General features: G+C 45.9%; 1 protein-coding gene across 2 annotated transcripts; it reads right to left on the bottom strand.

Annotated features, from left to right (window-relative positions):
- On the bottom strand, positions 1 to 25,925 carry SLC49A3 (solute carrier family 49 member 3). Of its 2 annotated transcripts, none has more exons than XM_036402972.2 (10): positions 25,720 to 25,924; positions 15,791 to 15,949; positions 14,696 to 14,915; positions 8,951 to 9,027; positions 8,696 to 8,833; positions 8,021 to 8,137; positions 6,316 to 6,468; positions 4,339 to 4,496; positions 3,233 to 3,345; positions 1 to 1,851 (listed from the first exon to the last, which is right to left on the bottom strand). In XM_036402972.2, the coding sequence occupies exons 1-10, from the start codon at positions 25,846 to 25,848 to the stop codon at positions 1,697 to 1,699; spliced, it is 1,419 nt and encodes a 472-aa protein (XP_036258865.1). In that variant the 5' UTR covers positions 25,849 to 25,924; the 3' UTR covers positions 1 to 1,696. The 2 variants fall into 2 exon arrangements, with proteins under 2 accessions (XP_036258865.1, XP_036258866.1); XM_036402973.2 differs by lacking the exon at positions 1 to 1,851 and adding an exon at positions 1,864 to 2,472 and having other exon boundaries at positions 25,720 to 25,925.
- Positions 25,926 to 26,667: the final 742 nt, after the last annotated feature.

Consider the following 26,667-nt stretch of genomic DNA (forward strand, 5'->3'; position numbering starts at 1 on the left):
TCCTTTCTTAAACCACCCTTTATTAAAAAAAAACCATAAACATTTGTAAATATATAAAATTATAAAGTATCAAGTGCTTCTTGCTTCCCAGTACAGTGGAATTCAGAAGTGGCAGGTAAATTTGGCGTTAATCTGTTTGGTGTGTTAGTTCCAGGGCTGCAGAACTGACCAGCTAGTTTTGCAAAAGACAGATATCTCATTCCTCTGACAGGTTTAAACAATCTTGTTTCACTTTGGTTTCAGACTTCTTTCCTGCTCCTTTTGACAAACATCAGTGCTTACTAGTGAGAGCATAGCTGGAGCTGTAGGAACAAGCAGGCTCCTTAGAAGGATGCAAACGTGTTTTACAAAGGGAGAGCCTTCCAGCTGCTAATGGGGGAGAGAGTTCAGGCACTGATAGAGCTCCTTTGTACAGTGTTCCTCAGGCACAGTGTGTTCTTGGCATTGGGACTGTCTTCTAGCTGGACTGGATGAACTTACTCACAGGTTCAATTTGCATCAAAGTCCCTTAATCAGCAAGTACTCAGATTCCCTAAGTGTTATAAAGTAAGAATTTCTCAGGTAGTACACCTAGACCTGAAATCAAAGCAGGACATTACACTGCCGTGGAAGTTCTGTAAAATGAAAAATCCAGTTGTGCCCATTGTAATTGTCAGTGTAACTGAACTCCAAATGGGATCTTTTGTGTCGCTTCCCATCTCATTTAACACTAAAGAACAGATGTCAGTTGCAGAGAGAACAGGTGTTTTTTGATGTTGTTTCTTACTTGGTCTCCTCCCCAAAGCCCCTGTCACCTGCAGAAACTTATGACAAGTCCCTGCACTAGTGTCACCATTGCCAGTTCTTCTGCCAGCTTCCATCATGCCAGGCACTACAGTGTCATTCCCAAAGGAGTGATCCTTTATAGGAAAGCATGACATTAGTCTAATACTAAACCAGCAATTTCATCTTCTTGTGGAAACTTAAACCACTGAAATTGCAAGAGAGGTGAAGAAACAGAATCCCAAGTAAAACAAGCTAATCCTGAATGTCTCAGCATTTTTCAGGGAAGCAGAGGGGTGAGAAATGCTGCTGTATTTAACTTCTGCTGTTTACTGATATTTTCTTTTATAGGCAGCACTACAGGCAAGACTTTTCTTTTCTTGTAGAAGACAAAGTGACTTATTGTAACAAACTTCCATTACAGATCACATACTTACATATCCCCACTGGAATCGAAGGATGCTCTAGCTTCTACTGTCCTTTAGTTAAAAGGCACAATTACTTCCAACATGAATGGAAGAGTTGTTATGCTGTAACACAGTCCTTAAATAGAAGTTTTCCGCTGGGTTTGTGGTAGGCACAGCTTCCATCTTTCTGAAACCTTCACCCTTGATCCACGTACATGAAAATTTAAAAATGGCTGAAATACAATGCTACCCTCCACTGTGGCATTTCTTTAGGTTGCATCAAGTTAGCTAAAAATTTTAGTTGTGAGCATAGTTGTCCATTGCCACTTTGACCTTTCTGGCAGGACAGCCCTTAACAGCCCAGATCCCCAAATAAACACAAGACTGAGAGATGTACAGCAAAGGTGCTATTTGCTCTAGTCCTTGCTTATTGTGCAACATGACACAGATATCCCAGTGTACCAGCTCAGGATTGGTCCATGCCCACTAGTCTGAGTCCTGGCCCTTGGCATCCCCTTTTGGCCTGTTTAGGATTCAGGAACATGTGCTGTCACTGCATCTTCTGCCTTGACCAAATCAGTACTGATTGTCTCAGCATGGAGCCGCTTGTAGTCAGTGTGGAAGAAGATGACGTAGAAACAAGCCATACCACTGCAGAGGCCAGCCAGCACCAGAACCGGAGCTGTGAGAGAGATACGCTTTTAGGCAGTGAAGCCAAAACTCCCCATGGGTGTAGAAATGGACAGGCCAATTCCCCAAAACAACACATTCTGTCTGACCTCCTGCCAAAGGGTACCCCTGAGGACAGGGTGCAGACCATAGTGGGACATCACCAGTTTGGTAACAGACAAGTCTTGCTTTACCTACCACTGGCATAGAAAGAGTATTTACTTAAAATGTGGAAGGCTTCCAGAACACTGTTCTGCATGACCCCCCAGGCTGGAGGTCTTACATCAGAGCAGACACTGTGCTTGTAGGAGTGTGTGTCCCTCTGTAAGTGTACACGTTTGCGTCCTGGGGGTTAGTGAAAAACATTACAAAAAAGATTGAATCAAATCACTTGAGCTCCACAAGGGAACAGCTCCACACAGATAGTGCTTCTTGTAATATCATCTGAGAGCAACATGTAGAAAAGTATGCTTAACATGAACTTTTATTGATGACAAATTTCTGTTTAAAGAATCTTTTCTGAAGGGAAAGAAAAAGTATATCTAAAAGACTATGCAACAAAGCCTGGAAATAGTTCTAATTTCACCAGTGTCCCAAATGAACATCTTCATCTCCTTCTCCACAGGTTTTTTTCCTGTAGGTATCAGACCACAAAAGGAATATGAATGGGTACCTAATCCCAAGATCCAGCTCTGATCTGATTAAATGGCAAATTGCAGACTTTCATAGGTGAAGCAGTCAGATTGCTTTTCAGGGACAGTTATTACAAAGCCTTGATCCCTTACAGCTAGCAGACCTTATTCTGGGGAGTTTCTGCTCAGCGGTGTCCCCAGGTGGCATGAACCAGCTGAGAGATCAAGACTAGGGTTTAGCCTGCACTGAAAACACTTATGTGCTCCTGTTGATCTCAGTTGCTGTCTCTTCTGACCAGCTAGGAAAGGAAGGGAAATCTGGAGTAAGTGAGAAAAAAGCTCAAATACAGGCAGCTGTCTGTGCAGAATAAAGGGATGTAGCTTTCAGTCAAAGCATTTGTAACCTTGGCCTCCGATATGAAAACCTGCCCTGGCTATGCTACATGGACAGTGTCTTCCCCTCAGAACAGCTGCTTTCCAGTTTTATGAAACTCAAGCCTCTGCAGGGTGACTGCAAGAGAAATTTTAACCCAGAGCTAGCAGTGGCATTCATGGCACCGTAGAGTTCTTTCTATTTCAATCTTGCAGGATTGGTTTAGCAGGAGCAACAAGGAGTGCACCATCAGACTCAGAAAGGGGGTTAGAAGATATTCTACAATAGGAATCAGACTTGCAGGGTTCCTCACACTGAGACCTGGAGAAGAGTGGGGAGTACCTGGGGTGCAACCAAGTGTCCAGCATCATTTCCAAGAACATACTTACTTGTCCAGTCCAGGGCTCCATCCTGGTCAAGGGCACAGGTGGAAAATGGATCCTCAGAAACACGGACAGTGAGAGCTTGTAGAAGAATCATTAAAATCACACCCTCAATCTGGCTGTGGGAAGAAGACAACATGCAGTTATGTTACCTGCCTGAGGTACCAGTGCTGCAGACAGGGCCACCTTCCCCAGCTGGAAGAGAATGATGTCTCTTTCTGCAGCATGGTCCTTCTAGCAGAGAAAGCTACTGCTGGATTCCTCTGGCCCAGGCATTTGGTTAACTGGTTCTGTCCCACAGGGTGTCCAGGTCAACTTCAGACAGAGGGCTAGGGTGGCAGGATCACTATATACTCCCTCTAAAGGCGAGCAGGTGTTGAACTACACCTGTCAAAAACCTGAGGCATATTCACTAGGCAGAGACTTGGAAACACTTCTCACTGCAGGACTGAGGATATAAAAAAGGCAGTGGCTTCAGCCTCCTCCTCATTCACAGCTGGCTGGCAGCAGTCACTAAGTCCACAACCAGTAAGAGACAACAGCCTTCAAAGGCAGTGTCTGATGCCCCTCACTGACGTTTCTTGCTGCTGCACCTCCTCCTGACACAAACACATAGCATCATATCACTGGTGTCACTGCTTAGAGCTCCAGCAAGTCATACCTGCTGAAATGCAGAGGCAGCCCTAGGCAGGTAAATTGATAACTGGAAGGACAGTCACTGTCCCTCAACAGAGCACTGGGAACTGACTCATCCATGTACTGTTGTGGGAATGGTGCCTCTATTAGCCATGTAGCCCCCATCTACTTCAGAGGCAGGTGGTGCTGGGCATGGTTAAATCATACTTTGTGCCAACCAAGGGAGACCTTCATCTTCCCTACTGCTTTTCTTGGCCTCTTCCACAGAGTCCTCCCTTTTTAAAACATTTAGCTCTTCAAGTTCATGGCTTAGCCAGCCAGCTCCCCTTGCCAGGGGCATGTGCACAGACACCAGAAAGACATTCAGCAGGACGGCAAGCACTGATATGTCTATCTGCACCCACATCCCTGTGCGTGTGTGTGTGAGTGTTGGAACCCAAGCTCACGTTTCAATTGGATTTAATCTGCCTGCTTACCTTGCAACAAAAATCAGGCCTGTAGATGTACCTTCTCCTACGGGGTAGGAGCACTCCACAGCCAGCTCCATGGCAATGGGGTAGATGGCAAAACCAAAGAAACCAAAGAGTGAACTGGTGATGGCCAACGTGATGGCCTGATGTCTGAACCGAGAAGTCTGTAGGCAAAACAAAACAATACCAAAATCTCAATGCCAGCACTGTTTTGCAGAAAGTCTCTGAACTTTTAACCTGCAGAAAGTCTCAGGGGGTGGCTCACCAGTATATTCCCTACCTTTTCCTGAAAACAATTTTTTACTTTCAGCCCTCTAAAGTCAACAGAAGGCTACAAAATGGAGAGGTGTCTGTTGAACTGAAGTAAGGAGAGGATCAGCAGAATTATCTGAAAAGCACTGGTGTAGTTGTACTACAGTAACTTCACTGGTCAGTAACTTACCAGTAGTACGTTCAACATCTCTCTAGGGCCAAGTGAAACACACACCTTTGTCCCAAAGCAACATAGTATCTTGGAAATTATGTTTGCATTAGATTACTTGTGAGAATTCTGGGTTGCTGCAGCTCAATGATAAGGAAAATCAGTCAGACACACATTTGTAACACTAGGATTTTAACATCAAAAGATCCAAACAAAAATGCAAACAAAAAAAACACCTGAAACATTTACAAAACCTGGAGATTAGTTTAGTGCCTAGAACAGCCTGTCCCTAACTCTAGAGGGAAGAGCATGACCTTGTTCAGCCAATGCTACTAAAGACAAAGTACTTTGCAGCCATGCTGCTAGTACCTCCTTCCTTCACCATGTAATAAATTCCCAGAGAGGAGCACAAGGTGTCTGTCCTGGGATGGCAGCAAACCTGGCCCAGCTAAACTGGTTACGTCAAGGAAAACTCTATGTGTCTGGAATCAGAGTTCAAAGCACAAAGGGATCAAACAGATTTGAATGGGTGATTTTTGTTCTACCACTTTGAACTAACAGTCCTTCTGGATGGGATGAAGGTGAGGAGGGAAGGGCAGGAGGAATAGGTTTGCTTGTTGCTCCCAACATAGCCTCTTACCTATTCAGTGCTTCACCTGAGTCCCTGCAAGCTGGATTGTATTCAGATCATCCTCAAAACAAATGCCAGAAAATAAAAAGGGAAAATGCAAGGTGTGCTTTAGGCACCTTGTCCTGCATTGACAAAAGCATTATATTTGTCTGTCTCTTCCAAATGGAACTACAATCTCTGGGGCCTTGGTCCCAGGGAAGGTGTGATCACCCTCTAGTGAAAGTCTGGATTTTTTATCACACAAGAGAAATGCACAGGATAAGACTGCTGGGAAAGCAGAAACCTGCACCATTCTGGGTCCTCTGTGGTGCTGTGTGTTGTGATCAGATTCCTGCTGTGTGATGGCTCCCATTGGCAATGGCTGTGCTTGAGTGCAGTACTTGTAACTTGGCCTCATGGGCGTAAAGTCTCCAGGTTGTGCATTCCTCTCCTGGCTGAATTCAAGTGTTTTCCTCTTCTGCCTCTCTTGTCTCTCTCAAGGAACTACTTCAGAACTAGAATATAACTAGGTCCTTCCCACTAATGTCACAACCCTAATACTTACCACTGTTAAAGGCAGGAGTTGGAAAAATATGACATTCTTGTTCATTTTTGTGATATAAATACTTAGCAATTCCCTTTTTTTTTTTTCTTTAAAAGAATGGTCTCAGGAGTCAGTAAGCAAATGGTGATCCAGTATGGAGAAGTAAAATTATGCCTATTTATCTTTATCCCAATTCAGTCTGTCTCAGGCTCCACAGTGACTGTCAAATCCTCAGTAAAGGATTTTTCTTTAAAATAAGAAATTCCTAGCCCAAAGAGATAATCCCAAAGCATAACACAGGGCTTAATAAACACCATGACATCAAATGACCTTGATTTAAGTTGATGATTAATCAGATAGCAACAGAAATAAGCCCATGAGAATGGCACAATGCAAGGGAGAACTTACCACTGCAAACATGATGCTGGCAAGCGCACTCAGACAGAAACTGATCTTGGTGGACTCTATGAACTTCCTTGTCCGGTCGACATACATGCCTAGCAGGAAAGCACCCAACAAACCACAGACTGTGAACAGTGCACCATTCAGGCCAGCAAAATCCTGGAGGGCAGAAGAACAAGTAATGAGAAACTAGAGCAGTTAGGAAAGACGTTTTAATGTCACTGACCCATCTGCCAGCTAACAGTGGTTCACTTACTGAGGTAGGAAAAGCTTCTTTGCCCATTGCAGTAGCTGAGGCCATCAGAGGGCTATGAGTAGCAAATGACAGAGTCCAGGTGCTTTTACAAGTGTGTGGGGGCAGCATGGTGACAGCACTCCCAAAGGATGACAAGTCTCTGGACACTTGTCAAGGGAGGCTGGATGCAGAGCTATAGCAGGTCCCTGGCATTACATTTTCCAGCCTGGCGCCACAGGGCTCTTCCAGGGGCCATCAGGTGATTTGTCCATACTGGTGACAACAGGCCCAACTGCCTTGGTACCTGCTGATGTCTATAATTACCCTCCTGGCCCTTTTCTAACCAGGGACCTGCACTGGGACACCCAAAGCATGTTAGAGGAGACACCAGCTGAGTCAAAATCTAACTAGGGAGGCAGTAAGCAGTGGCTAGGATAGGGTACATGCTCTGTTGCCTGCAGTGATTGCCCTTTGCTTGTAGCACTTCTTGAGCTCCATAAGAACTCAAATGCAGACAGCAATCCTGAAAGCAGAGAAGCTTTTAACAAACTTGGAAAAGCATTTTTGGGACCCTGAGTGGCACTGGAAGGAAAGGGTATATGGAATAGCTTCTCTGGGCTAAAGGGCCAGGACAAGCCAGTCACACAGAGACAAAATCAGGATGCACATAAAGCAAGGCTGCAAATTTTAAGAGGTTTCCAGTTAAAAGCCAATGGAGTGTGCAAAATGTGACCTGGCTATAGAGCCCTGAGCCAGATATCATCAGATCTGGGAGATGAAGAGGGGGTGGATAGAAGCCAGACACGTTAATGTGCATATGTAACAGCTGGAGAGGTGTTTTAAGAGGACCCCCGTGGCAATACATATACCAGAACTGAAGTGCAGCCTGCTGAGAGGAAACGCCTGAACTGGGGGGGCCTCCTAATAAGCAGGAGGGGGAGAGCAGCAGGACCCAGCTGTGCACATACTGTGCTGAACTGTAAAAGTAGCACCTGCTTCATGAGAAGGATGAAGAAACGGCTGTTACAGTACCACTGACCTCTTCTACTGCCCTGGCTTCATGTAAATCTGTCCAAAGAGGAAAAGGTGCTTGCATCAGCTGGTCTTTGACTTCACTCTAGGGCCTGCCTGGGCCCCATTCTACTCTGGAGTAGGTGACAGAAGGCTGCATAAGCAGTGCTCTGGAGTGGCTTAGAAAAATCACAATATTCTTTTTTCCTGAAAAAATTTTTGTTTGCAAATGGGAGCCTGGCCATGGGCAGTAATGAAAATGCAGGTCATCTATTATACTAAGAGTCTGACTGTGTTCTGGATTAATCTGCTGCTTAATCTATATTAGATAACATGAGCAAATAAGATATGAGACTGCAGCATATTAAATTGTCTTCATTTTGCTCTGAGTCCTTTATGAGGGAATATCAATCTGACTGTATCATAGACAATGTGGACAGTGGGGAGAAAAGGAAGAAGACTCACATTTGAATACCCCTTTTCACAAAGGATCTGTTCCAGCAGAGCTGAAAAGCAGGTGAACATCCCAATTCCTCCTCCAAAACACACTGCAAGGATGATGTATGGCTTGTTTCTCAGGAGCTAAAAAAAGAAATTAATGTAAATAAGTGGAGGAGGAAAAAGGCCTGTCTGCGACAGCAGACTTGAGGGTCAGTGGCTCTGACTCCTCAGTTGAAATTGCTGACAAGGTAACCCCATGATCATTGACAAGGTGTGGCTTTGTCCCGGCAATTCAGCCAGAGGACAAGTTTCAATGGGGACCATGTTAGGGAGGGAGGAAGTCTTCAGTGCTCAAATTCTTCTTTGCTTTGCCATGTGCTATCCTAACTGTTACCACATCTGTTCAGAAGATTCAAGTTGTATGGTCCTCTTGGATAAGCCCAAGTCTGCCTGTTTGAGCTATCTGAACGACTGCCAGCCCACAGGTGATTGATCAGACAGTGTCTCTTGCAGCTTTGCTGTGAGCAGCTTCCACTCCCTGAGGAATGAAGGAATACTGATCTCCTTTAAGGGGCTTCCATGGCAGGTTTGGAGGAGGGGCATTCAGAGTCTCTTGTAGGCAGATTGTTCAGCATATCCCCTCCTTGCAGGGCTGCATCCCTCACTCCAGCATGGCAGTCTCTAGGTTGCAACACTTACCATTTTGAGCCCTGTGAAGAATGGCTGTGAGTTGGAGTTGGTGGCACTGGCTGATGGAGGCGTTGGTGGGACCTTCTCACGAATCCCCAGAGTTGCTAGAGCACAGGCTGTTACTGCTGGGACAGCATAAATACCCAGCTATGCAACAGAAGGACAAGACAAGTTACCAGTCTTTCCAGCTCCACCACCTCCAAACAAATAAATCAGCTGGACCCAAATCAACCCAGCTGACTGATTAAAGCAGTTCTCATTTACCATCAATGGAATGTGCTTTCCTTCAGGAACTAGTGCAGGGGACAACAAGTTTGCTATAAGAATGCCCAAGGGATTGGCTGGAAGGAAATAGAAGAGAAATATTTTTTTCATGCAAGCAGTCAGAATCAGGTATCCACCCCTACTGCCTGCCAGCATCACAGCTGCAGTGTGCAGCACTGTAATGAACAAGGACAAAATAAGGCATATATAGGGAGAACCAGGAGGGGAACATTTGGAGAAGTTGACTGTGTGATCTTACTCTTGCCACATCTGTTGTCTCACTTGCATGAAATCCATTCTATAAAACCATCTCCCTTCAACTCCTAACTCCTGTAAACTGTTTTTCAACTATGGACTATGATGTCCTCACTCTTACAAGGCTGTCTCAGTAAATGTCAAGCTAAAGGGACAAAATTAAAATGGGCGAATCCATGTCATCTGTCCTGGTGTTACATAGCAGGAGTTACAGAGGTGTTTTTCTTTATTCCCCTATACCATTAGGCATGTATACATTGTGTAGAGGATTCCTCTGCTCAAGGGTGAACAGCCACAGCTCTCTTAGCCTCTGCTGCCATGACAGATGCTCCTTTCCCTTAATTGTCTTAGTGGCTTCTTAACTGCACTTACACTAATACGTCCATATCCTTCTTATATATAGGAATCTACAACCAGACACAGTTCTTCAGATGCCGACAGGCAACCTCCCTCAAGCTGCTGGCAATGCTCTTTAGGAGGGTCACCAGGATGCCATTACTTTTCTTTGTCAAAAGGCCATGAACAAAAAAAGTCACACTGGGTTCATTCCTGAGACCTTTCAAGCCTTTACATTTCATTTGCAAAGGCCAGGCAGGTATACAACATGATCTCTGCTACTTATCTAGTACAAAAATTACATGGCAGCAGAGAATCTTGCAGATTTTGTACAGGAGGAGGCAGTTGCATTATTATGGGGCTGGAGCTGGGCAGTGTGTGAAGCAGCACTCCTGGGACTCAGGTTGGAAACATCCAAAATTGCAGGCAACAATTTTTTAATGTTAAGGCAACATTCTGGAAATAGTCAAACAAGTAAAGCTGCTTTTCTACTAGCATGCAGGGATGGGGTTAAGAAAGCCAAAGCCAGCCTGGTGAGCCTGGTGAAGGGCAATGAGAAAGGTACCCTTAAGCACTTTTGCAGCAAAAGGGAAATGTGGGCCTTCTGCTGGATGAGGCAGGAGACTCAGTGATAAAGGACACAGAAAACATAAATGAATTCAATGCCTTCTTCACCTCTTCTTGATTGGTAAGACTGACCTTCAGCCCTGGGATCAGAGGTAAAGTTTGAAGCAATAAAGACTTACTCTCAATGGAGAAACAGTAGGTTGGAGAACATTAAGTAAGCCAGACATACAAATCCATGGGACTGATAGGACACATCAGTGCTGAAGTAACAGATTGTTTCCATTGCAAGGCCATTTTTGGTTACCTTTAAAAGCAATTCCAAGAGGCTCCTGAGGACTGGAAGAGAGCAAATATGACTCCCATCTTCAAGAAGAACAAGAAAAAGAATCCAGGGAACTTCAGGCTTTTCAGTTTTACTTTGTTCCCTGGGAAGGTCATGGAATAATCAATCCTTGTCACCATTTACAGGGACATGAGGGATGAAAAGGTGAAAAGGAAAAATGCTTAACTAACCTGGTAGCTTTAATACAGTGAAATGACTGCTGGATGGATGAGGAAAGAACAATTGACACTGTCTCCATAACAACCTTGCAGACAAGCTGAGGAAGTACTGTCTGTCTAGACAAGGGAGCAGTGAGATGAACTGAAATCCAGCTGAATGGCTGGGCCCAGAGGATTGTCATCACTGACACGAAGACCAGCTGGAGCTCTGTCATCAGTGATGCACCACAGGGGTTGATACTGGGGCCATACAGTTTACCTGGATGATAGGACAGAGTGCACCCACAGCTAGTTTGCAGATGATGTGACAATGGGAGGAGTGACTTGCAGAAGAGATGGCTGTACTGCCACTCATAGGCACTACAATAGACTGGGGAAATAGGCAGAAGGGAACCTTGTGAAGTTTGTGACTACAATATGCTGCACCTCGGGAAGAATAAGAACTCATTCATCAGTACCCCTTCAGACTCACCAACTGGAAAGCAACTCTGCAAAGAAGGACCAGAGGAGGAGTGGGCAGGGAGTCCTGGTACACACTAACTTGACCATAAACCAGCAACACAGCCTTCTGATAAAGAAAACCACCACAATCCTGGGCTCAGCATTAGGCAGTGTTGTCAGCACTAGCAAGTCCACATCTGGAGAACTGTGAGCAGTTCTCAGGTTCCCAGTGTGAGAGAGACATGAATTTACTGGTCCAGAAAAGAGAAAAGATGATTAGGGGACTGGAGCTTCTGTCATGTGAAGAGCCACTAAAAGAAGTGGGACTGATCAGCCTGGAGAAGCTGCTGGAAAGCAGTTTTGCAGAGACGGACGTGGGGTCTTGGTGGATTGCAAGTTGACTATAAGCTAGCAATGAATCCTTGCAGAAAGGTGTCCAACAGCATGCTGAAGAAGAGGAAGAGCAGGTGGAAGATCATGATCCTCCTCCTCTGCTAAGTCCTGGTGAGAAACATAGAGTGCCAAGTCCAATGCTGGGTTCCTTGATACAAGGCACCAAGTTAGTGAAGCAAGTCCAGTCAAGGGCCAAAGACATGATTAAAGGTCTGGAACATCTCTCATACCTAAGGAGCCTGGGACAGCCGGGACTAGTTAGCCTGGAGAAAAGAACATTGATCAGCAATTATAAAGATGGAAGCAGACTTTTCTCAGTGGCGTACAAAGCGTAACACAGGAAACTCCACCTGAATATAAACTTCTTTACTGTGATAGCTGTTCAGCACTGAAACAAGATGCTCAGATAAGCTCCTACACCTCCATCCATGGAGATAATCAAAACCTGACTCAACATAAACCTGGGCAACCTGGTCTTGACAATTGTGGTTGAGCAGGGGTGTGGACAAGATGATCCCAAGAGGTGACTTCCACCCCTGTCTGTTCTATAATGATGCTGAGGCATCATTAATAATCCTATAGCACACAACTGTAGCATTTCTACTCTGTGCTTGGGAAAGTACTAGCTTATGATGCCGGTGAAATATTACCTGCTTCTAAGTACATGGAAACAATTAAACAGAGTTTCCAAGGAGATGGATTGCATCTTCTCTGTTGGGATAAAATGCAACTGGGCCTGTAAACTAGTCAGCTGTTTCCATGAGCTATCAACATACTGAAGCAGTTCCAGAAAGTGTAGATGAGGGTTGGAAAGGTATAGGTGAGCATTGGGCTAAATTTGAAAGGACTGAGACCACTTGAGGAATTACATGGTTTCAGTTGCCTTCTTTTCCTGGGAAGAGCTATTGCATGGCCTAGATTATGAATGGAAAGGAAGACACTGGGTTAATCAACTATACATTATGATGGAGGGATCCTGGTGGACTAGCTTGCAGTACTCCACAGTGGGGCTTTGTGTTTTGTGGTCAGTGATCCTGATGCACTGGAACTCTTCAGGGTGAAGAAAGTGATATACCAACAGACTTCAGTAAATGAAGACTCCTTTGAATGAAGCAAAGGTCACTTCAGTGCACTCAGACAACTCTTTCTCCTTCTGACACAAGAGAATTTCTTGTGATCTTCACAGGGGATGAGTTCTTGGTCCTGCACTGCTTCTCTCTGAGTAAGTCTCTACAAGTGATGGGCAGAACAAACACTTAAGCTGAGTCATTAATCATTATGACAACTGAGTCATAGTAATTTCAGCTGCTCAGCAGGATCCTGAGTGCAAGGTTCATATTTATCACAAAAGCCCATGGAAGCCTATCCATAGGCATTAACAGCAGGAGGATGTGGAACCAGTTTCTGTATGCAGCACTGATACTGACGGAACTGGAATTCTGAGTGCTGCTCAGCATTAATTACACGGGAAGTGGGCACTGATAAATTGGAGCAAGATGACACAAAAAGCTCACATCAGCAACAGCAAGAATAGAGACAAGTGCGAAGAAGCAAAGGGAAATTTGGCTGTAAAGTGCCTGGGTGGGAGCCATTTGGTCTTTCAAGACAAAGTAGAGAAGAGCTGATAACTACCTGACAGACAGGTGCAACAAGACTGAATAGACAGGGCATAAAGAGCATTGAGATAATGACATTTGCCATGAGTTAACTGACAACTGGATTAAAAGACTGGGGCTGCGGCAGATCCTCCTTCCAGACAGTATTTAAATTTTCTTGAAATTAAATCCTGATATTGTACAGCAGACATTATGGATGTAACCAGGCATTATTAATGGAAGCCTTCCGTAGAGCAACATGCAGGTGCTGCAGCAGACAACCATCACCATTCAGCCTGCACTCTGACATCCCAACACACCAGACACTGAACAGCTTCAGGTCTTGGGATTCCACTGTTCCTTGCTCTTCAGGTTTGTTCTTTGTCATAGTTAGATTCATTTGGTTCTGTAAAGACCGAGGAGGCTTTGTGAATAAAATGCTCTTTAGCTTCTCTGGCTGCTCTCTCACTTAAAGGAGCCCTTTGTTTGCAGGCTGCAGTCCTTCAGGGCAGTGAAGCACTGAGTGCCCAGTGGTCCTTGGTAATGCCTGTATCATGCCACACTGACAACAGAGCTCCTTCTCCAGCAACGAAGGTGAAGGTCTGTCTCAGCACTAGGAAAAGCAGTGCAAAAATAATTCATTCGTTCTGACACCATAGATCCATTCTTGCTAAACAACAGTGCCCATGCTCTAGTCCAGCAGCAGCATTAGAAAAGCTGCATAGGGCTGCTCTTCATTCCCCACGCCTAACCCTTCCTTACAGCTTCAAGGCAATGGGGAGGGAAGGCAGCTGCTGGCTGTTTTGAGGGAAGGACAGATGGGGCTGCCACACACATAGAGGTTCTATGAGGCTTCACAGCTGGAGCCAGTGAACCAGCCCAGTTTTTGGAGCACCTCTCAAGTCCTTGGAGAAAAGAGGAAGAGATTTCTTTGGCTGCTGGGCAAAGTGTCACATGAAGAGAGGAAACAGGTCTATCAAGTGTGGTATCCTGTCTCGATCTGTGCCCAAGAAGCCAAGAGAGGAATGTGATTAGAGCAAGCTTATCTGCTTATCCAGTTTCCCAGATTCCAGGCACTTAGCAAGGCAAGTGTGCTTTCTGCATGGATAGTCCTGCCATTTAGCATCCCCAACATGTTTGTGCAGACAGACAAGTATATTTTGTTTGTGTGTGCATACATACCAATTAGGAATATGTGCTCAGCCTTCCTACTGGATGAACTGGTGGGCAAAATTGCCACAGCAGCCTCACCTCCCTTCCATCCAGTTACAGAACTTAGCAACTGTGACCACTGGCACTACAATGCAATTTAAGACACCTTCCTAAGAAACTGAAAAATTAGGGCCCCTAAATCTTAGTAACATTAAGGGCTGTCGTCACCCTATGTGATATTTAGGCAAAGATGACAACCTGGTCCTGGAAGAGAGAAAGAAGGTTAGGAGTCTGGGTGGTGAGCACTGCACCTGGATGTGGCTTATATCCACTTCTTGTTTGTCTGTGTTGTTGCACATGACTAGAAGACTTTTGGGTGAAGCTGTATCTGCAAGGGCAAATGGCTGAAGTACAAAGGACTTCCTCTGCCTGCTACCTCTGAAAGGCAAACAAATTGCTAACAAGTTCTGTGAGGCAGCAATGTTACTTTGCAGCTATCACTTACACATTGATGCAATCATATTTGCTGTTGCTCTCTGGTGGTCTGGGAACCATAGTGCTGCCAGCTTTGTTGGTGAAAAGATGATAAGAGGCTGTGCTAATGCAGAGAAGCACTGTCCAACAAACAGGTACCAGTAACTCTGGGAACCCAAGCTCAGGAACTTCAGAACGCTGAACATCCGGGTGATGCTACCAACCATGTTCAGCCATGCACTCAGGACCACCTGCAGGTGAGCAGAAACAAACAGGGTTTGCGTGCTGAAGCCTGAAGGGCAGAACTTAATACAATGGATTAGCATGAGCAAGGTCTCAAACGCACTACAGGAAACACTGTGTGCTAGTAATCACTGCCTGCAGACCCTCCCCACCCCTCTGGGCCACTGTGAGATGCTCCTGATCCTACCCGCCTCCTTAGGGAGTGTCTTGGGGTGACAGGGAGCAAGGTGGCTGTCTCAGCCCCATGTAAGAACCACATTGATGAGAAATCTGAAGTTCGCTAATTACACCTTGCTATCAGTTTGCACCGTCACCCATATTTTGCTGTGACAATCCAAGGATAATGGCAATGAACCATCCAGCTTATGGATCCTGCAAATCTTCTTCTATTCTATTAGCATACTAATGTTTCACTGCTGCATTCCACAACACAATTCTGGGATTGTGTACAGATCGCAAGCTGGCTTAGCAGAGGCCAAGCTCTAACCTGACAGGGGTCTCTTGCTTGCACTCTGTCCTGCTATTCCTTAAACTGGCCCAGACAACAAAATTGTGGTGCTAAGACTTTTCCATAGCGGATCTGACCCAATTACAGAAAGCTCTTCACAGAGTCAGTTCACAATATCTGTCCCTGTCAGTTGGCTAAGACAATGAAAGCTAAAGCTGGAAAAGGCAAGCATACAACTTTATTCTGACTTTTCCCACTGCTCTCTCCACCATCACCACAGAGGTGATGTTACTGATCTAGAATAGAGCTTTCAACGTGCTAATTCTCTGCAGCATTTGGGAAGACTCCTATTCAAAGCATGTACATTACTGATTTGTGCTTCTACTGCTACCTCTAGGTGAAATTTCCTCAGGGAAGCAGAACACTTCAACTCACAGCACAGCGGAGCCCCACGCTGTCAAGGACCCATGTTGCCACCAGACCAAATGGGATTGAGATGAGGAGGTACACCATTGAGAGCCAGTTGACTGTCTCCAGGGAAATGTGGAAGTAAGCAGCTGTCTTATCAGCTACAGGAGCAAACGTCAGCCAGAGCTGCCGAACAAAGACCAAAAATCAGTAAGCATCAACACCCCCAACAGAACAGTAATTCAGCATCCCCTCAAACTGAGTTTTGAGGAGGCTCACTGTCTTAGTCTCTCCTTGAAACTGTGATGTTAAGGCTGGTAATAAAATTTCAAACCTTCAGTGTCTGCAGTTACTTGGCCCAGAGCACCCCTTACATTTCACTGCCTCATCCCCAGTCCCCTAGTCCTGATGCTGGAGGCTGGCAAAAGTAGAAGTCAGTACCTTTCCTGTCCCCATGTTGAACAGGTTGGCTCTGACACACTTACTTACCTGATGGAAACCACATGGACTCATTCTGTGTTAGCATAAAAAAACAGAATCTGCCACCTCCTCTCTACAGCTAAGATCCCTTAAACTTGGACTGGTAGTTTCAGTTCCATTTTAATACCTGGATGTGGCCTTGTAAGAACAACTTTACTATGTGTCAGCCAAGAGATACATTACTCCCTGCCTTCTAAGACACACTCAACAGATATAAAATTACCTAGAGATTGCATTATTTAATGTATTAGAACACATAACAGGGAGGTACACACAAAAGAGGTACTTCAACAACTATCCACATTTTTCTTCCAGCCATATCTGAACACAGCTCCCTAAACTTTGTTGTAGACACTGATTTCATTGTTCCTGTCTGCTTCTGGTTTCTTATGAGAATGACAAGAACTGCTTGATCCTAAAATCAGGTTCTGAGATCACATCCATGAGAAAGAAAATGAGGTACTGCAAGTTAGAGGATGTTTCTGTAGATTCTTTGCCAAGATGCATCCTAGCGCTTTTCAAAAAGACTGGTTTAACCTATCAAATGGCCTAACCATTCAATGATGTCGATTACAGGCTGCCTCACTGTTAGAGGATGATCTTGCTGCTGCTGAATACTCAAGATTATAAAGTTTGCAGAAATGTCAGCAAAAACTTCAGTTATAGCTTTCTACAAAAGAACTACAGCCACAGTTGCTTTCCAGGTACTCCCTTTTGTCATCACAAGCTTCCTCTTCACAGCCTGCATCCTGCACCCAGCATCAGATGTGGCGTTTACGTGTAACTGAAAAAGGCTTGGATAATCTCAGGGGAAGGTGTGCTCTTACAAACTGTTTCTTGTTATTTCCAGGGTTCCTGGGGTTTTTTTCTTACATGATAGGGACCATAAAAACTGTCACATTATACAGGAGCAGAGGGGAGATGGGCTTTTCTTCTCCCTAGAGTCATGATGTGACAACAGCCACACACAAATGATTCTTTAGCTAGGCTTTTCCCCTAGCAGGGAGGCAATGAGTAAATGGTAGTAACAGAGAAGTTTTGAATATATTCTCAGCAGCCTTGCAAGGACTCCTAGCATCAGCCCTTTCTTCTTTTCTGAAAGGAGCTGCCATGCTGTACCTCCTGTATTCAATTCAAAGAATTGAATCAGCATGCTGGGCTCAGACACACCTATGTGACATCATTTAAAGGTCTGGTAGGGGACGGATTTGGTGTTTACTCAGCTTCTACAGCCTGGTGAAGGAAGATGCTAGGTGCAGAAGCAAACTGTACTCTTAGACAACAAGGAGATGAATCCAGGTCACTTTCCAGACTTCCATCAGACAGGGAAGGGAGTTTAATTGTTTAATGCTAATGTAACTGTTTAGATGTTACAAGCATGACTAAGACATGAGCATTAGTTTGCTTATGGGATGCTAAACTGCTGCTAAACAAATCCCAGCTGTGTATTTCCAACAACAGCACTTCTGTGTTCCTCAACGCCTTCTATGCAGGGGTGGTGGTGATGAAACACTCTACCAGGAAACAATTAAAGAGATGATACATTTTGTAAGCCAGCTTCAGGTACATTTTCACCCCCTTGCTCCTCTACGCAAAATGATCAACCATGCATTACATCATTAGGAAAGTGATGCCACTAGCCAAAGCACAGCATTTTCTGTTCAGTGACTGTATGCATCTAGGTGATCTGGGACCAAGCACTGGCACAATTCCATTAGATCTATTAAAACCATTTCATGCAGAAAACCAAGCATAGGGGCTGCCCCGAATTCCTATCCTGAGCAAGAGCTCCAGTCCTAGCATATCCATGTGAGAGCATGGAGGGTGGAAAGTTGCAGCTTGTCCCTCAAAATAGGAAGTGGGTCTATTTATGGGTCTGGAGAGAAAAAGTATGTTTCATTGTTTACCATGTGTTGTTCTAACACAGAAATTCAGAACTGGGCAATGGAGCTCAAACTGTAACTGTAGTCAAAGAGGCCAGTAAATGCCCCTACAACAAAGAGGTGGCATTGTGGGGTTTTGCCTACACAGGGAAATACACAATCAGTATGCCACCTTCTGCTTTTGGTTTTCCCAGTTATGGTAACTTCACCCACAGCAGTTAATAAGCTCTTCTGCTGGAAGCCAGAGCCCTTATCCAACATGCTTTTCTGAAACTTTGCATTGCCAAGGCTGGCACCTACATAGGGGCTGCCCTGAGGTAAGCCCCCTCACGTAGAGCCGGTAAAGAAGATGCAGCTCTCTCTTGGTGAGATCAAAGTCCTGTAAGCTCCAAGGATACAGAACAGAGACAGAGAGAGATTCTGGCCTCCAGCACTCTCCAAGGGCCATTTTCTTCACTAATCTTTGGCACACCAAAACCACAGAATCACAGAATGATGGAATATTCTGAGTTGGAAGGGTGCCACAAGGACCATCAAGTCCAAGTCTTAATTGCATGGCCTGTATCAAGGCTTACCACTGCAGATCACAGTGACAGATACAAGGGAAGAGACAACGTTTGGGGTTACAGGATGTCAGACCCCAGAAGCTTGTTGCTTCTGGAACAGATAAAGAAAGTAGAAACAACCCTACCTCTTGCAGGGTTGCTCAGTCATTGCAATTTTCAGTCCCTGCACAAGCTTCACTTTGTGGAAATACACCCTTGTGGTCTGGTCAAGCTGCATGCAGCTCTATTGCCTGAGAGGCCACACAAAACCAGAGCCTCAGTGTGAGATGCAGAAGGCATCAAGATGAGTTCTTGCTATGCACTGCACTGCTTCATCTGTGCTCACATGAGCTTCTCCAAATGCAGCTCAATAGATGCCAAAAGGTCAACTCCTGACTGTGATGCTGGCAAGCAATTTTCACTCACCTACTACAGCTTATATCCCTTCAAAGCCCTGCCAGTGCTACAATTAATGAAACCTTTTGGCAAACTTTGACAAAATTCTCAATTTGGCACAAGTTAGAGTAGATAATGATGAAAGTCAGCAGCAGTTCACTTTCTGGACCACGGCAAGTTAATCAAAATATTTACATGGAAGCCCATGTGTCGGGATCTTTAGCTTGTCAGAGTGACCCTGAGAAGAGCTCAAAAGTCTCTTCTCCCAGACCAGTGCTTGAAGGAGTCAGGGCTCTTAATTTCTCGGTCTCAAGGTTGTTTATTGTATCTTATCTATAAAATTCTTTCTCCTGTCCTGCCAAGATCTGCTCAGCAAGACAGTCCGAGGCATTCTGCCTGCCCCCGGGGCGGTGTTATGTCTTTATACTAAAAACTACGTACACAATGTTTATAATTTCTTTCCATTACCTATCACCTATGTTGACAGTGAGCTTCTACTCTAAACCAATCTAAAAGTGCCAACATCACAGCAGAAGATGGAGGCCTAAAAGAAGAAGGAGAAAGGCTGGACACACCCAGATCCCTCCATCTTGCCTCCTGAACCCCCATTCCAGAAACCCCAAAATCTACTTTTCCACCCTGTGATAACTTCACTATTATTCTATTTAAACTGTTGTGGCTTGCTGATCTTCATATAAGGTTGGTAATTTGCTCCACGGGTCATAATCAAAACCACAGGTGTTTTGGGCTCTGTGCCAGGGCTTCTGAGACCCCTGGCAGGGGTCTTGGCCATTCTGGACAGCCAGAGGGATGTTCTGGGTTCCCACACCCATGCAGAGCCACTAAATCACAGGGACTCTTACCTTTGCAAGCCAAAAAGCCACAATGAGTTTGTGAGCTCAATCCCCTGACACCTGTCAAAACTCCCTTCCCCAGCAATCTGTCATAGATTTTGAATTAGTTGTTTTCAAATTGCAGCTCCTCCTGTAGTATAATCCAATATCAATCATTATTTCACTGATGTTTGAGATCATGGTATTTGCTCCTTCAGCGTTTAGTTATGGACTTTTCTCTCCTTTCAGATATGCACCTAGCAAATGTAATAATGGATGCTTATTGGAGTTTCTTCTCCAATAATTGGACGTTTCTTCTCCAGAAAGAAGACAGGAATTTTAGTTCCGACACTCCTCTTCTGAGCTCAGGCCTTAGAAACACCTTCATCTCACTGTGGTTTTAGGTTTAAAGATAGCAAAAGCTCCAGTGCTTGCTAGTCTGGTCTGGAATACATACCTCAGCAGGTATACATACACTCTTCACTATAAAAACTTGTGCTCAGCAGCTGAGGAGGAGAACAGAAGGGACCCTGATGATCCACAAGCCTGTTCCAGCTGACACTGGGGTACAGCTGTAACTCCCACTGCACACAGCTGCCTGACTGGGGAGCCATGCCCCAACACTAGAAGAAAAGGACAGAAATGTTTTCTACCCACAGTCAACTCATATCCTCAGCTACAGGAGGGCCTTTCCACATCTTCTTTAACAATGAGGCTTGCACCAGGGCCAGGGCACTGACACTCAAACTATCTGACTAATACCGATGTTGGGAATGGTTCTGGCTCCACTTTCAGCTCTCTTGCCCTCTGCTTTAATCTTCTTCTAGCTGACATTTTAATTCTCCTGCACCAGCCAGAGACTGCCTGGTCCCTTCTCCATTAACTGAGATTTAATCTTCATTAAAGGTGGCTGAAAGGAAGGATGGAGAGGGACTTTTCACAAGGCATACAGTGGTAGAACCACAGAGAATGGCCTTAAATTAAGGGACGGTAGATTTAGATTAGATATTAGGAAATTTACTTTAAGGTGGGCAAGGCACAGGAACAGGTTGCACAGAGAGGTTATGGACTCTCCATGTCTACAGGTGTCCAAGGTCAGGCTGATGAACAACTTGGTCTAATGGAAGGTGTCTCTGCTCATGGCAGAGGGATGGAACTAGGTGATCTTTAATGTCCCTTCTAACCTACGCCATTCTATGATTCTATGATCATGATCTTATGACAACTGCAGGCCTGCATGGGCATTCCTGTAATCAAAACAGGTTACAGCTGTTCTCATCCTGATTCCATTTTTAAGTTTTTATGTTGTCCTTTCTGATATCCTTGTAGACCCTTAGCTGACAGGTAAGGGTTTACAGGTGTCCCACTCTCTTCCTCCCAGAATCAGATCAAGTTCTTTTGTTTTTCTCCTGCACTCATTCCCCTTACAACTCCATCTTTTCCTGGTTCAGTTCTTCCACCCTACTGCCTTCACTGTTCCCACTCCCACACAGACTCTCCAGGACCAATTTCACCTGCAGGATCTGGTTTCCCTCCACCCATTTGAAGGGAGCCCAGTGTTTGTCCTTCCTCCCATTTCTGCAGGAGGTAGGCTATGAGACACCAGCTCTCTGTCTACAGTGGTAGCAAGGTGGTGCCTGAAGGCAGGACTCCACACAGGCTCTGCACTTTGGTAAGCAACAGCTGTGAGCTGTCACATATGATGGAAATGGCATACATGACAGATGCAAGATTTTTGGATCTCAAAGTGCAGCAACATTGATGCACCACACATATAACCAAGTACAACCCTGACAAAAGCAGTGCCAGACATGTTCTTCACAAAAGACAAGCTGGTAATCAATGCCTGCTTTCCTCATGAACAAATCAAGATTCTAAAAGTGGAAAGTATTTGCAGAAAGGCAAGCATATGCAATCAGGAAGCGTGGGACTCAGGCCACTTTGCCATGTCAGTGGCAGTATCAGCTAGCAAAGGTTGCTAGATGGAGTATTTTTCATTGTCTAGCATACTGTATAGCTGACTATAGAATGAGACTGTAGAAATGCCCCCGCAGTACCTTTTATGTGCAGTTTTGAAAGAAGGAGCCAAGGGGGTTGTCTTGCATAAAATGGGAATTTCTGCTTCGTAACAGGCACCAGCACAGCTCGCCAGTCCCCATACAGGCTTCGCCTACAGCAATTCTGCCAACTCCAGCATGCATTCTTTCATGTGCCTGAAGACAGCTTACAAGGTGATGTAAGAGATCTTTCTGTGACATGGATGCTGCCTCTTTCTCCCCTGAAACTGGATGATGAAGCCCTTACACCAGAGTCCTCATCTTCAAGGTTAAAAGGAACACACAGCTTGGAAGCAAACAGCCCCTGTGCTCAGCTGAAAGAACCTATGCTGACACAGGAGTTTAGGACATTAGGACAGAGGTGTGATCTTCAGAAAAGGCCAGATTCTTGCCAAGATGTCTCTTTTAGTCTCTACAGCTCTCAAGAGAAGTAGCAGGAAAAAAGAGCAGCAGCTGTGTGCACACGCGTATCTATAAGGGCACTGCTGGAGCAGACAGGTGTGGGTGAGGAGCATGTGCACCCTGCCCTGAAGCATGCCAGGCTCCACTTGTGCAGCTCTCCTTCCTCTCCCAAGTACACTGAGTGGTAGTGTAAGTCCTCCACTTAGTGAGTCAGGAGCCACTTGGCCAAGCGTGAGCTAGCGCCAACCCTCTGCTCCCTTGCTCCCTCCCAGCTTGCTCATGCTGCTGAGCACAGAACCAGGCAGTAAACACTCTTGGTTTCATTCTTCTGTCTTTTTCTGTGTCTCCGGTGCTAAAGCAAGAGAAAGTCCCTCCTGTGAAACACGAAGTTCCCACCTGTGCAGCTTCACAGGAAGGAGGAAAAAAGGGAGGAGCTATGTGCTACAGCAGTTGCAAGCACAGCATGAATACTCTTAAACATTAAGCCTTCAGATGAAAAAAATCATACTCAAAACCACAGTGGAAGTTTGGCAAAACAAATCTGGGGAGAAACCACAGGCAGAGTTATGTCAACCCCCCATCAGCAGTGCTGCAAGAGACAGCTGGGGATAAATCATCTAAGTTTAGTTGTGGTCACAACATCCTCCTTGCACACGACTTCAGGCAGCAAGTATATTATGCTGATGTCTGCTTATGGCTTTCCTAAGATAAGGCAGCAGTTTTTTACACTATATTGTCCGTTAGGAATTCCCAGAATAGCCCTATTTAGGAAATGACAACAAATTCTTGATAAGGTAGTACCCACTTTGTACAGCAGGGAGAGACAGAGGCTTTTAAACTCAGGCCAGTAATAAAAGCACAAGTAAGGGGCTATATTTATCGTTGGTGTAAAAGCCTCTATATCATATTAACTCCACTCTGCTCCAGTTAATGCAAGGATTTCACACGATGAAACAGCAGGAGGATATAGGGAAGAGTGCCTCTTTCATCACCACATGGTCTGCTCTGGCTTTGCTCAATCACTCTCTAAACCTGACTAAGAAATACTCCTTTCTCAGCCTGTACTTGCTGCATGACCAAATGTGCTGTCCTGCAGTTAAGTTGCTTCTACCTTGTCTCCTTGACACTGAAAGTCTCCCCCACTCAGTACTGTCTCCTGATTGCCACTGCTAGTGGCACCAAAGGTCACTAATAGAAAACTGCATGTCTATGGACAAGAATGAGGAATACAAGGCATCATTCTGGAAGCTGGATCCAGCAAATGTGGTTCAAGCTAGACAATTCAAAAGTCCTGTGTCCTCACTACATGCATTTGCAGATAGCCTTACACAGATGTACATAGAACAAAATGCTGCACGCAACATCTGCACAGGAATTGATGACACAACTTGCAGGGCAATTTTTCACATCACAGAACTGGTTAATTAATCTTTTCATCTGTAACTTTTAAATAGCAACCAACCACTTTGATTTCATGGACTTTCAACTACTACATCCATTTTAATGTGATTTTTATCAGGAACATTCAGAAGAAACTTTAGCATCAGGAAATGTTTGCTTACAACTTTATACGTTAGCATAGTTGCCATTCCAGATCCTTGCAATGGCTTAGAAACAATAATTCCACTCTAGGATACTTATTAGGCACCCAGTTTTGAAGTTGTAAAGTTCTGGCCTAATTTCATACCGTGGAAAAATAGTATTATGGGCAGTCAGGAAGTTGTCAAGATACAAAGGAGACAGAACAGGTCATTCTTCCAGGGCTACAAAGTTTTCAGCAACACACTGAGGACACAGTAATACTTGCAGATATACTGAAAAGTTCTGTTTCTTAAAGTTTCACCTTTAAGATTTCAGCAAAGTCAAAATCTGACAAGACATCCTGAAAAAGACTTGGTACAGTTTCCTTCACCCATGCTGTCACTGTCCACTTACAGGGTTTATTTCATGTCACATAATGTTCTTCTGTTGTGCCAATTTAACTGCAAGCAAGCAGTGGGGCCTTTCTGCAGTACACTTTTTTACACTCTTAAAGGATATACTGATTTTCCATTGAGAAGGTGCATTAATTTTTTTCCCCATATACAGCCAAATTCTCACTATGTTTTTTCCATTTCTCTACTCCAGCACTCTTGCATCACGGTATACCTAATCATTCTTCAAAGCATTTAAATGTTTGCAGGTTGCAGTGCCTGATCTTGTCTGCCAGACAGCCTGCATTCACAGCATAGTAATCCTCAAGAACATGAATAATTCTACATCAGTCTGATAATTATCAACAATGTCCTCAATGACTTGATGAGCAAAGATCCGGGCTTCTTTTTCATATACTAAGCCTTGATATGAGGAAGCTTTATGGGTTTATCTCTAGAACTACTGAATTTAAATCAGTTCAACAGGTGGGGTATGACCTGGCATCCAATTTTTTCAAGTCTCTCAGAACAAGGCAGACTAGGCAAAAAGAAGTTCATACAACCATCCGTTTAGTGTATAATCACTCCTATAGTGTTCTGTATATGCAACAGACCCTGAAAGGAAGCTTGCTTCTTTTCCTGACCAGATAAATCTGCTGTCGCAGGCAAGCAATGCAGCAGTTAACTCCAGCTCCTCTCCCATGGCGTTTCAACACTGCTCTCCTATTCTTAGGCTAGAAACATGTGACCCTCAGAGACGATGAATACTTTCTCTGTCTCCCCATGGCATACGAAGTGTACTCGGCAGCAATTTTTGCTGTGCTCCAGGACACATTTTGCTTCATCCCAGGCTGACTTGACGCTGCGGTACTTCCTGCTGAGCTCTTGGAGATCCCACACACCCTCCCGCCCCATCCTGCCCTTCCCCCGCCACACCCCTCGGTGTCCCGGATCCCACCGGTCAGAAAGGAAAGCGTGAAGGCCTAAGTCATAACCAGAACGACAAAGTTCAAAAGTAAAACCCGGTTATTCCGTCCGTAAGGCACGGCCAGGCTGGCGCTTCTCCGAACTGTGCACGTACAACCGATTCGGGTGCTCCAAGGATGAGGGGGTGGATCTGAGACAGGGCACTGGGGCAGAGCCCTGAGGATTGCCTGGCTGCTTCTAGGAAGAAACAGGAGGTGCTTTTGGCTCTGGCGAGCCATGTCAGCCCGTCTTCCCTCCGCACCAGCAGCAGCAGCAGCGGCCAGACCTGCTCTCCAGATCTGCTGCACAGCGAGGCGGCAGGGAAGGGCTGTGTGCCCTGTCTGCTCTGCGCCTCCGCCTGCTGCTCGGGCACCCGGGGCTGCCGGCGGCCGCCCCCTTCCCCAGCACTCCGGAGGAGCGTCCCAGCCCAGGCCGGCTGCGGGGAGCGGCTGCCCGCGCCGGGAGAGGCGGCCGCACTCACCATGGCGTTGGAGCAGTTCAGCAGGCACACGACGGCCAGCAGGAACCACCGCCGCCGGTACGTCCTGAAGCGGGCCGGCGGCCCCAGGCTGCGCTCCCCCAGCAGGCTGGCCGTCTCGGCGCCCTCCATCGCGGCTCGGCGCGGTGCGGCACGCTTCGCTCGGCTCGGCTCGGCTCGGCTCGGCTCGGCTCGGCGCTGCCCCGTCCGGCCCCGCCCCGCCGCCCTTCTCGGCCTCTCGGGGCGGCCCCGGCCGCGCCGCCGCCCGGCTCGGCGCGCTGGGCTGCGCTGCGGGCGTGCCGTCGCTGGGGAGCCGCCCCGGGCCGGGCGCCAGCCCTTCCCCGCGGAGCCGGGTCTGGCCTGCCGCGCTCCTCGGCGGGTGAAAGCCCGGCGCCCCCCATCAGAGCTGCTGAGGTGCGCGGAACGGGGCTGCCCTGGCGAGGAGACGCCTCTCCTGCTCGTGTGTCGCCAAAAAAAACAACATCAGCATCGCCTCCATCACTAATGCCCGCTGACGGCTCCGCGTTCCCGTGGGAGTCCCCGTTAGCTATCGCCTCCGGCAGCAGCCGAGCGGCATCTGCTGCAGCTGGGGGTGCTGGTGGTGGCATGAGCCGGGAGAAGCCTTGCGGGAGCAGCCCTTTTCGAGGGATGATCGCTTACTGGAGTAGAAAAAGGACTAGAGGAGAATAAGGGGAAAAGTAAGACCCACAGGGGTCTATCAGCCGAAGTATATATAGTTCGGTTATGGATTTTTATGACTGGTTTTGCTGCTGTCTTTCCCCGACGTAGAGACACCCTACTAGATGTTATCTCCTACCCAAAAACTCACCAAGGGAGAAAAATGTAAAGGAATGCAAAAGAAAAGTCTCCACTGGTTTCAAACAAGACCTGTGACTAGATCAGATGAACACTGGTAGTGCCTCGGCGTCTTTATGTCAACTCTGAGATGTA

This window comes from Molothrus ater, chromosome Z (genome assembly GCF_012460135.2).
Source record: "Molothrus ater isolate BHLD 08-10-18 breed brown headed cowbird chromosome Z, BPBGC_Mater_1.1, whole genome shotgun sequence".
Taxonomy (NCBI): Eukaryota; Metazoa; Chordata; class Aves; order Passeriformes; family Icteridae; genus Molothrus; species Molothrus ater.

What these genes read in the sequence shown, in the direction of transcription:
- SLC49A3 (XM_036402972.2), bottom strand. Translation starts at nt 25,848, where the DNA reads ATGGAGGGCGCCGAGACGGCCAGCCTGCTGGGGGAGCGCAGCCTGGGG. An exon ending in CCAGCATCATGTTTGCAGTG is followed by an intron (nt 4,497 to 6,315) that starts GTAAGTTCTCCC and finishes TTTTGCCTACAG; the next exon opens with ACTTCTCGGTTCAGACATCA. An exon ending in GGCCTGATTTTTGTTGCAAG is followed by an intron (nt 3,346 to 4,338) that starts GTAAGCAGGCAG and finishes TTCTTCCCACAG; the next exon opens with CCAGATTGAGGGTGTGATTT.